This window comes from Chiloscyllium plagiosum, unplaced genomic scaffold (assembly GCF_037043375.1).
Source record: "Chiloscyllium plagiosum isolate Xiang-an unplaced genomic scaffold, Cpla_swu_hap1 HiC_scaffold_20, whole genome shotgun sequence".
Classification (NCBI taxonomy): domain Eukaryota; kingdom Metazoa; phylum Chordata; class Chondrichthyes; order Orectolobiformes; family Hemiscylliidae; genus Chiloscyllium; species Chiloscyllium plagiosum.
The window spans coordinates 50,811,512-50,823,922 of record NW_028270158.1 but is presented as its reverse complement, the minus strand read 5'-3'; the positions used below and the strand labels follow the sequence as shown (position 1 = coordinate 50,823,922).

General features: G+C 41.1%; 1 protein-coding gene across 2 annotated transcripts in view; it reads right to left on the bottom strand.

Moving 5' to 3' along the window:
• The window catches only part of chtf18 (CTF18, chromosome transmission fidelity factor 18 homolog (S. cerevisiae)), a 112,800-nt gene that overhangs the window by 65,916 nt on the left and 34,473 nt on the right, over window positions 1–12,411 (bottom strand). For both annotated transcript variants that reach the window (XM_043711297.2, XM_087997931.1), the window contains 5 exons: window positions 9,434–9,531; window positions 8,429–8,552; window positions 6,604–6,743; window positions 5,367–5,460; window positions 2,859–2,957 (listed from right to left, as the gene is read on the bottom strand). In XM_043711297.2, coding sequence (XP_043567232.2) covers window positions 2,859–2,957; window positions 5,367–5,460; window positions 6,604–6,743; window positions 8,429–8,552; window positions 9,434–9,531 — 555 coding nt within the window. The remainder of the gene's footprint in view (window positions 1–2,858; window positions 2,958–5,366; window positions 5,461–6,603; window positions 6,744–8,428; window positions 8,553–9,433; window positions 9,532–12,411) is intronic.

Genomic DNA, 12,411 nt, shown 5'->3' with positions numbered 1-12,411 from the left:
CAGAAGCTGATGGTTTTTATCCACTGGCGTACAGGTAGGTAGAAGAACACATTGCCAATCCCCTAATCACAATCTTTCAGTGTTCTTTGAGTTCAGGTGTTGTACCTCTAGATTGAAAGTTTGCTCATGTCACTCCACTTTTTAATAAGGGTGACAAAGGGAAAGCAGAGGAATACACACCAGTTAAAGTACATCTGTGGAGGAGAATTGATTGGGAATATTCTCCCTGTATCTGTGTGGGTTTCCTCCAGGTGCTCTGGTTTCCTCCTACAATCCAAAGATGTGCAGGTTAGGTGAATTGGCCATGCTAAATTGCCCATAGTAATGGGTGTGGGTGGGTTACTCTTTGGATGGTCGGTGTGGACTTGTTGGGTCAAATGGCCTGTTTCCACACTGTAGGGATGCATGATAACCCCACTTGAGTACTAGTGCAGATCCAGGCACCACACCTTGTAATGAAGATTTTGGCTCTGGAGGGAGTTCAGCGCAGGTTTGCAGGGATGATACCTGGACATACAGGGTTAAGTTTAAGTTTAAGGAGACATTGAACAAATTAGACCTTTGTTCTCAGGAATTTAGAAGGTGAAGGGCGATCTAACTGGAGGTTTTCAGGACACAGACAGGGGAGATAAAGATAAACTATTCTGATGGTTGAAAATTCCAGAAACAGGCACATATTTGAAGAAATAGGGCCAGGCCATTCAGGAGATATGTTAGAAAGCACTTCCACGTAGAAAGAGTAGTGGAGGTTTGGAACTCTCTCCTTCAAACAGCAGCTGATGCTAATTCAATTGTTAAGTTTAAATCTGAGATAGCATATTTTGAATAAGGAGTGGTATAAGGGATGTAGGACGGCAGCAGGTATGTGGATTTAGGCCACAGATCAGCCATGATCTTATTGAATGGTTCGAGGGGCTGAATGGCCTACTCCTGATCCTATGTTCATGTAATGAGCAAATAGCTTCAGCAGCAGTCTATATACAAACACCCACAGCCTGAAATATACCTGACTACTACCTCAATACAGTATGTGCATAGTAGTATCGATTTAAAGCGCAAGGTAAAGCCTAGTGACAGTTGGGGATAAACTCCCATAGTCAGGAGCTGAAATTAAAACAGAGCCAAAGAGACACAAAAGAGAAGACTACAAAAGGTGGATCAGAGCTTGGAAGGAGTCAAGAGAAAATAAAATGCTGGAAAGGAATAGACTTGGAAAGAAGGGGAAAAAGATTTTGATTACAGGTCTATAGCAGGAACACTCCAAAGGGTAGGAATAAGATTCTCAGAAGACTCTGAAGCCTAGCTATGAACCAATGAAACTCTGGAGAGGGAAAACACAAAATCAGAACACTTGCAGGAAGAAGTAAACATCTGAGTACTTGCATCGGTAGTCAGGCACGATAGTTCAAAGAGGTGGCACACATTAAAAGGACCAGCATATCCTTATTAAAAGATAACTTTTACTCCCCCTTTCCATCAAAGGCCTGTGGGACCTCTCAAATGGCCAGCGATTGCTATTTAACAGAGCGTTGCAGCTAGAAGGCACAGTGTTACAGCCAAACTTGCACCCAATACAATGGGACAATTTAACTGGAGGCTGTCACCCCCCTCCCCACCAAGAATCAGCAAATTAAGAAAAAAAAAATTTTAAACCCCATTCTGAGAATAGGATGAACAATAAGAACTTGAGACTGCTTACTAGTGATGTCAGTGGTGCCCCATTTAGTTCAGAATGAGGACTTGAAATAGGCTATACATTTCTTTTTTTAGCCTACTTCCAAAATAATGATTTGAAATCAGCACACTGTTGGACACAGTGATATCGGAGTAGGGAGACTCAAGTACAGTCTTCTCCCCCATCTCCAACTGCAATGGCAAACAGCAGGTTCTTCACCTAACAGGCCATGCTGACCCCAATCAAAGCACAGCAATGGAGCTTGGTAAGCAGCCTGTGGAATAGTGAATGGAGAAGTAACTAGAATATCAATGAATGTTTAACTAACTTCACCTTTCACTCTTCAGCCAGTGGACTGTAACTTGTTTATAGCTGAGTACAATACATGCGGCTGATCAGACTGCTCAATGTGATCACCACCAGGATCTCAGGCTCCCAAATTCTGGTTCCAGGTGTATTACTTGTAGTGTGCTGCTCATGAAAATTTTTAATATTGAGATGTGAGCTTGAAGGTTCGGCACACATTATAGATGCAAATTATTTTTGTGTTTGCGTGCCAGTTGTTAACTACATGGCCGAAGGCATTCTTAAAAGAAAATGTTGCAGCTTACTTACAGTAGATTGTAGAATTTTTAAAGATGGTAAGGGAACTTCAGAAGCAAAAAAGGTCAAGAACCCCTGTCTTGTGCTACACATGATCTCCATAAACCCCTGGAAACTTCTCCAAAAGCCTGGACAATATTTATCAGTGGAACAATCAATCCAACTTGACCTCACTCATATTTCATACTTATAAACAGATACAAGAAGGCACATATGTGCATAAGCAAATGCTTTTGTATGTTCTTGTACACAGACACATACTAAAGAAAGAAACAGCAGTCTTATGCTTTCAAGTCCAGGTCATGGGCCTATTTTCAGCTGCTTGCCATTGTTAGCTGAACTGACAATTAAGGAAACATGCTTCATTTTAAAGCTGGCTTTTTGTTCCCTCAGGGCCTCACTCAGCATGAATCCAAAACAGTAAAAGTTACAACTTAATGAGCATTAATAGCAGTGGTAACATTTAACCAGAGCACACTGTCAGACTATTCAAACAGTGAACAATTAAATGAACTGAATCACTTCCCTAAAATTGATGTATAATTCTAATGTACAATGAAAGGTCAGTTGATCAGCTCACCTGTAGAGTGTTCACACAGGAGCGGATATCATTCTCTGCTTTTTCACATAAACTCATAAGAATACCCATGTCTGCCTTCATCCCTGTTTGAATGGTGATCTAAGTGAGCATACAGGAAGAGAATAAAAAGAAATATAGTTATTCTTAAATGTAAACTGAACCTCCATCGTAAAATCAAAAATGTCACACACATGCATACAGACCCCACACACATGCATAACCTTTACATCTTTGTCCATATCCACAGGAATCAACGAAAATGAAAACAAAACAGAAGTGATGTGAAAGAGGATGCAGGCCCACTGCTGCCAGTCTGACCTACTCCTATTGTCCAGGAAGGTTGAACACAAAGGAAATAAATGTAACAGTCAGAAGCAAGCGCAAAGCTCCTGTAGATTCAGTTCATTCCCCCCTTTTCTAGAAGTTCCTAATTCAAAAGGAAAAAAAAACAGTCTACCTGAAAACAATGAAGTGACTTGACATTATTTGTTCCCCCTAATTGTGCTCAGTTATCTTTCCTGTGTGAGTGTGCATGCACAGATCCAGCCAAGAGAAGTTATCATCAGGCAACAGGAGACTTGCCTCATTTCAGGTACCTTATGCCAGCATCTAGACCAGGCATTGGATGGTTGGTTACAAAAGAAAATCTCTTTCTACACTGTCATGTATCTCAGGCACAAATCAATGTGACAATGTTACTTAATCCACATACAACAACATTAAGACCTTGAGGGAGATGCCCAAATCCACTTTGCACAGGAGGATTATCATCAGTAGGCATTCTATTTCACCTCGTCAATTTGAGCTGGATTTAAACAAAAGACTTTGAGCACAAAGGCCAGTGCATGACCTACTCTCCCAACCAGACTTGTTTTGACTTATTTCAGATACACTTAGAGTCATCGAGATGTACAGAATGGAAACAGACCCTTCGGTCCAACCCGTCCATGCCGACCAGATATCCCACCCAATCTAGTCCCATCAGCCAGCACCCGGCCCATATCCCTCCAAACCCTTCCTATTCATATACCCATCCACATGCCTCTTAAATGTTGCAGTTGTACCAGCCTTCTCCATTTCCTCTGGCAGCTCATTCCATACACGTTCCACCCTCTGCGTGAAAAAGTTGCCCTGTAGGTCTCTTTTATATCTGTCCCCTCTCACCCTAAACCTATGCCTTCCAGTTCTGGACTCCCGACCCCAGGGAAAATACTTTGCCTATTTATCCTATCCATGCCCCTCATAATTTTGTAAACCACTACAAGGTCACTCATCAGCCTCCGACGCTCCAGGGAAAACAGCCCCAGCCTGTTCAGCCTTTCCCTGTAGCTCAAATCCTCCAACCTTGGCAACATCCTTGTAAACCTTTTCTGAACCCTTTCAAGTTTCACAACATCTTTCCAATAGGAAGGAGACCAGAATTGCATGCAATATTCCAGCAGTGGCCTAACCAATCTCCTGTATAGCTGCAACATGACCTCCCAACTCCTGTACTCAATACTCTGACCAATAAAGGAAAGCATGTTGGAGGCAGCAAACAATACTGATGATACAAAAAGCTCAAGTAAACCTCAAATATTTCCCACAACTTTATGAATTTTAGCCCCCAGTCCACAATCTTTCCCCACTATGGGTGGCACAGTGGCTGTGGTTAGCACTGCTGCCTCACAGCACCAGGGTCCCAGGTTCGATTCCAGCTCCGCGACTGTGTGTGGAGTTTGCACATTCTCCCAGTGTCTGCGTGGGTTTCCTTCGGGTGCTCCGGTTTCCTCCCACAGTCCAAAGATGTGCAAATCAGATAAATTGGCCATGCTAAATTGCCCATTGTGTTAGGTGCATTAGTCAGAGGGTAACGGGACTGGGTGGGTTACTCTTTGGAGGGTCGGTGTGGACTTGTTGGGCCAAAGGGCCTGTTTCCACACTGTAGGGAATCTAATCTAATCTAAAGATCCCTCCTCCTCCCAGCAGAGATCTTCCCTATCAACAGCTCCTTTACCAGGTAAGAAAACACTGGTATTCATGACAGAAATAAAAGCAAACTATTGGAAGTACTTCAGTAGGTCTGGCAGTATCTGTGAAGTATTTTCAGCATTCTCTGTTGGCTTTTAAACTTCTCATCTTTGTTATTAGCCAGGAAACCAAAGACAAAAATTTAATCAAGGATCTAGGTTATACTCGGGATGGCCTGTGTTATCTGCATTGGGACTATAGTTTGCTAAGTTTCATGCTGCCAGTTGATGGGATCTAACCATAAACATCAAACCACAATATATAGTTGTGCTTATATAGTCAATAATAAAGACAGATTGAGATTCCTATTCACTGCATTTTGTACTTTTAAACAACAGAAAGATCAAAGCTCTGCAAACCTCCTCACTCCAAACATTTAGAAGATCAAACAAAACATTTATAATGCGTCACTCATCATATTTTACTCATTATTAACAAATGTCTGGTATCTATCAAATTACCCTGGCACGCTGGCTTAATCTTACCCTTTATACTAACCTCATGAAGTCTTTGAACAAGCCGGGATGGCAAGGTTGGAGGGAAGATTAATGTGAAGGCTTGTTGCCTTAGTTGTCTCAGTGATGGTACATACCTGTCAACAGAGTGAATTAATGAGAACTACATTCCAATTTTATAGATAAACTGCAAATTCTATAATGCAAAATGTTATCGTGAAACCATGAAGAACTGCATTGTGTATTAATCTTAAAATAAATGGAAGGTTTGAACTTATATAGCACCTTTAAATTATTATTGAAGGCCAATTGCTGTGTGCACTGTGTTAAAAAAAACAAGACAACCAATTCATATGTAGTAAGCTCCCACAGACAATGCAATACTGATCATGCTCGTGTTATTGATTGAGGGACAAATATTGGCCAGGTAACATGGGTAACCTTCCCAGTTCTTCAAAATTATGCTACAGGATCTTTAACAAAAGGGTAGAGGGAGGCTTTGGTTTAGTTCCTTTGACAATTAATTATTCTGTCAGTACTTGTGATTGAAGATTAGTTTTTGTGCACGTGTGCCAGAGTGGGATTTGAATCTGAAACATTCTGGTTGAGGCAAGCTGACTCCTGTGGTCTAGGTTCAGAGCACCAGTTGCCTTTCCTTATTTCATCTATCGGCCACTCACTGTGTACGATTGGTGACAGCAAGTTAATTAGCTAGAAGGGCATCTCAATAAGCTTGAACTTATCCTGAATGTATAGGTGGGGTCACAGGAGTAAGAACTTTGGCAAACTTGAACTCTTCTTCACCCTGATGTCTTGTGGAAATCAATTTTACTGTTATTCTCAGGTCAGATTAGCTAACAGCATAGCTGGGGAATCAGACTAGAGAGCTTCCAAGTGTAGCATCAAGCAAGACCGTCACTCACTCTCTTATGGCACGAAGGTGGAAGCACATTGGGAACGTGTGTAGGAAACAATAACAAGTCCTGCTCTCAACTACAATTGGACTGACAGAGGTACCGTATTTATAGATACACAGCTAAGTAGACATGCTACACACTGATTTCACCTATGGCACAGCCATACACCAACCCAAAGGTGCACACACCCCACCACGATCCCACTCTCTCTCAATTCCCTATATAATGGCCCCCTTTAAATCAAATGTTTGATAGCAAGATTTGCCATAAAATGAAATGTTTGCTAGTTCTCATTTTAGTCTTTTGGTTATATGATTTCAGGAAGCAGTACTCAGTAATTCAATTATTAACAGAAATACTAACTGATCATTACAGATGCAGATTATGGGCCTTTGTAAAATTCCACCATCTTTTTTCCTCCTCTTCTTTCCGCCACCTGCTGCTGCCTCATCTTCCTTTACATCTTTACGATTGACGATGTTCATGAGAGTATTTACTGCAGCCTGAAAATGAGGGGTAGGGGAGAGATTGAGATAGAGAGAACCAGGGTAGAGAAAGAGGGGTAAGGGGATAAACAATACAGACGCTTCATTCATTGAGGTGGAAAGTTTATTAGGCTATGGAATACATTGGATCAGTCTTTCAAAGAGATAACCAAGGCACGTTAGGCTAAATGGCTACCTTCTTTGCATGTATCTTTTTACAATTCTAATTTGAATGAAACTAAAGAGCTTTGACACTGTGAAGTCACCCAAAGGTAACTCTTCAGGGAAAAGGTGGAGGCTGGGTTGTGAACCTCAAGATATGGGATTTAACAGAGAGGCAGGTTTTAAACAGTATCTTAAAAATGGAGACAGAGGGAGGGGTGGAAGCTTGGAAAGGGAATTTCACATTTTTTGTTCTAATCAACCTGCTCAGTGATGTCATTACACACCATTAGAGCAGATGGGACTTGAACCTGTGCTTCCTGGCTCAGAGATCGGGAATTTCAAAGCTTAGGGCCAAAGCAGTCAAGATATAGCCACCAGTGCTGGAGTGAAGAAGTATAGGGTATGTCAAGAAACCAGAATTTGGAGGACCTGTGGATCTGAAGATGGTTACAAGTTAAGTAGGGCTAAGGCTGTGAAGGAATTTGAACACAAGCATTGCATTTTAAAATTCATCAGAACCATGCAAGCCAGCAAAATCCTGAGGCAGACTATAAAAGGGAGGTTTCATTCCATTAAAAAAGAATTGCGTAAATATTTTGCTCTCAACACAATTAGATATGGAGCAGTGTTTTACTTACTATTCTATTTAAATGAGTCTATATTTTTGATTTGAAGTCAACCCTGAAATGGTTTGTCATTAATCAATCTCCCTAGGAAGTTACGGCAAGTGCATTTATTAGTTTCATACAAGATGAAAGGTAAATGGCTGATGTGCAGTGCTTTGGGCCCATGAGACCTGGCGAAAGTCAGGAAATGGGCAACAGCTTCACCTGAGCTCAGGTTAATGGGGTTTTTTCCATGTGTTTTCAAAATGTTTCTGCTTTTCCAGAGTTGATATTTTACACTAACATTTTTTCAGCAGACGGAAATGTTTTTCAATCCATTACTGTGTCTTCCTGATTAGACTAGTTGGCGTTATTATCCCTTTCATCCTGATTCAACCAAAAAGGCATGTTTACCTTTCAGTTTTACCTGAAAGTTTTACCCTTCTCTTTTCATATCATTGTTGCTTTAGATTTACAGCATTTGTAGGTTTTTGCAAATAATTAATTGCCCAAGGAAGGTATTTGCCTCTCCCACAGGAGAACAAGTGGCACCTCACAGCACTGTCACTTGACTTTTTTTCATGTTGAAGTGACTTCAATACCTGCAGGGAAGAGACGAATAAATACTGCAAAACTTGACTATTTTGGGGAACTAGTGCCTGTAGGTAAGGGATGTCAAATTGGGAGCTTACATTCATCCATGCTATTGGGCTCAAGTGTTGGAACTGTCCTGATAAAAACCTAGTCCATGCTCAACAAGATAAATGATTTAAGAAAGATAAAGGTGAGGTTCTTATCCTGCCAGTTAATCTTTTAATTGAGGGTGTGACTCCTGATTTATATTTATATCATTTCTCTGTGGCATTCATCACAGATGCTAAAAGCTCTCCCAGCTTTTTTAACTATGTGATTTCATTCAGAACATAGACTCACACTGGGAGCACCATCAATCTCATCAATGATCAGGCAATTTGGTTTCTCGTTGGCTCCAAGCACAGATTTCATCTGGGTGGCATTTTCAATCCTGGTCTTGAAGATTTCAGGGCTGCGATCATCACTAAATAGGAGTTGAACAGCATTACTCCACATTTGAACATACACAGCTACCTGTTTGATACACCACTCACCATTTCCTGGCTCTTCCCTCCCAGTGCCTCCCTTTCCCACCAGACTGACTTCTTCTCCCCTCCAGTCATAAGCACAAACAGACTCACATCAGGAGAACACCTCCTGCTGTTCATTGAAATAAACCAAAGGATCTTTAAACCCACCTTAGGGAACTGAGATGACTTTGCTTTAACTTTTCACCTGCAACTCCAACAATGCAGAGTTCCCTTTATATTGCACAGCAGTGGCTACTGAGGCGATAGGCCTGATGTCCTGAGTAGGCCTCTTACCCACGACTTGCTGATTCAAAATAATGTTGGCACCCACTGAGCTGCAGCAACCAGCTTAAAAAAAACCACACTCGTTCTTTGACATGGACATGACAGGCCAAACAGTGTCTTTCTATGCCATGGTGATTCAGTAGCTCTAATTTCTTTTGCTATTTTTCCTACATGAGGCATGACAAGTAACTGAGGAATTCAAACTAATGCATTATGCTTCACTTGCAAAACAAAATTTCCATGACTACAGCACAAATACAGTAATCGTCCTCTTGAAATGCATTAGAAGTCACCAGAAACAAGCTAGAAATTAAAGATGTTGGAAATAGATAACTGTCGACGTGCAAGACAACCCTCATTTCCTTTTACATGCAACAGAAAACTTAATATAGTAATTATAAGTTTAATTCATAATGAATTTGCAGCAGTTTGCTGAACACCACATTTGCAATTTGATGAGAAGTGACTGAAGTAAGAGCTTCCTCAACAAATTTGTGTGTTGGGTTTGCATGTGATTTTCTGAGTAGTATGTTAAATTTCATACGCTTACCTTGCATTCATTTCCACAACATTGTACCCTGCATGTGCTGCAATGACATGAGCTAGTGTTGTTTTCCCCAGACCTGGAGGGCCACTCAACAGTGCCACCTAGAGATAAGGGAAAGAATGAAACAATAAATTTACAATCATATTGCAAGCAAAGTGACAATATAATCTGTTTCAGTATCTGTTCAATGCAAAACGGTCAGGAGTCTCCCATTTCACTTCAAATAATGCTACGAGATATGTTAAATGCACTTGAGGAGCTAATATCACATCTGAGAAGCTGGAGCCTACAGCAGTCCAGCTTGCTTTAGTCTTATTGCAGGTGTGCCTATTCAGACAACTGGAATGAAGCTTTAAAACATAACCTTGAGACTTAGAGGTAATTGTGCAACCCAGTAAAATCACAGCTGATACCTGAAGCAAAACATGAGCAGTTAGTCATTTTATTGTACACCATCAAATGTAGAGCAGCAATTTCTTCATATTGCTGTTTTAAAATTTTTGACTCTAATGATTGGGCACAGCTTTAGTAAAGAGAGGTTTAATAAAGGGGGAAAGTGATGGCTTGGTTTGGCCTTCATGTAACTACTTGGCTTGGCCTACAGGTGCCCCACAAGTAACCTGACGAAGGAGCAATGCTCTGGAAGCTTGTAATTTCAAATAAACCTGGTGTATAGTCAAATGGACTATAACCTGGTGTTGTGAGATTTTTAACTTTGCCCACCCCAGTCCAATACCGGGTACCTCCACATCATAAATGGAAAAAGGAATGCTTACATTCACAATGACAGTGAACTCTAGGTGAGTTAAGTTGATATGTTTCTTCAAATATAGAGATCATGTTCCAGTTTTTATTGAGAAGATATATTTTGAAAACTTCAAGAGATTGCGAAAACACTCCAAAATTTAAAGAAAAATCAATAATAAATCAAGATCCAACTCTGAATAGATCCTGTTTAAGTACTAATTGTATAAATAATTAAGAATAGAGACTGATGGGGTGTCTGAGAAACAGTAGGTGTATAAATAAGCAGTTTAGCAATATTGGCTTTTTATTTTTCTATCTGGGTTCCAGGCTGGGCCACCTTGTTGGAATACAGTGTCTTTAGTCCGTTGTGAGAGAACATGGATAAGGAAGTGAAAGTCCATCATTCCAATCATAGTTCAGTTGGTAGAGCTGAATTTCTTCAACATTGTTTATTGTTATTGATCGAGATCAGTACTGATCACCGTTGGTGGCACGGTGGCACAGTGGTTAGCACTGCTGCCTCACAGCGCCAGAGACCCGGGTTCAATTGCCGCCTCAGGCGACTGACTGTGTGGAGTTTGCACGTTCTCCCCGTGTCTGCGTGGGTTGCCTCCGGGTGCTCCGGTTTCTTCCCACAGTCCAAAGATGCGCAGATTAGGTGAATTGGCCATGCTAAATTGCCCGTAGTGTTAGGTAAGGGGTAAATGTAGGGTTCTGGTGGGTTGTGCTTCAGCGGGTCGGTGTGGACTTGTTGGGCCAAAGGGCCTGTTTCCACACTGTAATCTAAAGATGTTCACAGATGTCACAAAAATTAGTGAGGTGGGGTGGCCTAAAATGCATGAAGATCTCAGCAGACTAGCCAGCTCAGTGGGACAGTGGCAAATGGAATTCAACCCAGCAAAGCGTGTTCTAATGCAGTTAGGAAGGGCTAACATGGCAAGGGATTACACTATCAATGTTTGGACCCTGAAAAGTACTGCAGATCAGCAGAACCTTGGTATACATACATACAGAGTCCCCTGAAGTAAGCAAGTCAGTTAACTATGTTAGTTAAGAAGGATACTTATCTTTATTAGCTGAGGCACAGAAAACAAGAGCAAGGAGATTATGCAGGAACTGTATAAAAAGCTGATTAGGCCACAACTAGAGTACTACATGCAGTTCTGGTCACCGCATTGTACAATCAGAAGTCACATGACACAAGGTTATAGTCCAATATGTTTATTTAAAATCACAAGTTTTCAGAGCACTGGTCCTTCGTCAGGTGAAATGGAGGTGCACAGGTGAAGAATATATAGGTGGAGAGATAATGGCAGGATAGTTCCAGGTAATTAAATGTGTCAACTGATAAGTACAAATACTGTGAGTGGAGTATTGACAGGCTGAATAACGAGTCTTTGCAGGTAATCAAAAGTGTCAAACGGTGTGAGTGAAGTGTCAACAGCTGAATAGCAAGTGAAGGGATGACCTATGAATGGATTAATTAAGGCAGAGAGATAATTACAAACGATCACAAATAAGATGGTGCTGGAGACAAACCAAATGGCTGGAATAACATCAGCAGATACTATATTCTGTGCCTGCAAGCTCCCTCCATCTCACATGAAGCAGCATCACTCTGAAAGCTTGTGATTTTAAATAAACCTGTTGGACTATAATCTGGTGTCATATGACTTCTGACTTTGTCCACCCCAGTCCAAAGCCAGCATCTACATATCACGATCACATTACAAGGAAGTGATTACATGGGAGTTAAGCAAAAAAAGTTTACCAGGATGCTGTCAGGGCTGGAGGGTTTCAGCCGTTTTCCTTGCTGCAAAAAAGATTGAGTAGAGACTTGATAGCAGTGTATAAGATCATGTGGCACATAGAAAAAGTGCCTTCCTTTCCACTCTATTAGCAGGAGGGTCAATAAGCAATGGACATAAATTTAAGGTACGAGGTAGAAAGCTAAGAAGTCGATGGAGCAAATGTTCTTTACTTGGGGGTCTTGGGAGTTTGGAACTCACTGACTAAATCGGCAGTTGAGGAAGAAACACTTGTAACATTTAAGCAACATTTTAGATATTTGATTGCGCTTTTTGATACACTACAGAAAGCATTCTATCTGGATGCATCATGGCTTGGAATAGATTAGAGTGGTGCTGGAAAAGCACAGCAGGTCAGACAGCAACCAATGAGCAGGAAAATCATTTTTCTGTTCCTCAGATGCTGCCTGGTCTGCTGTGCTTTTC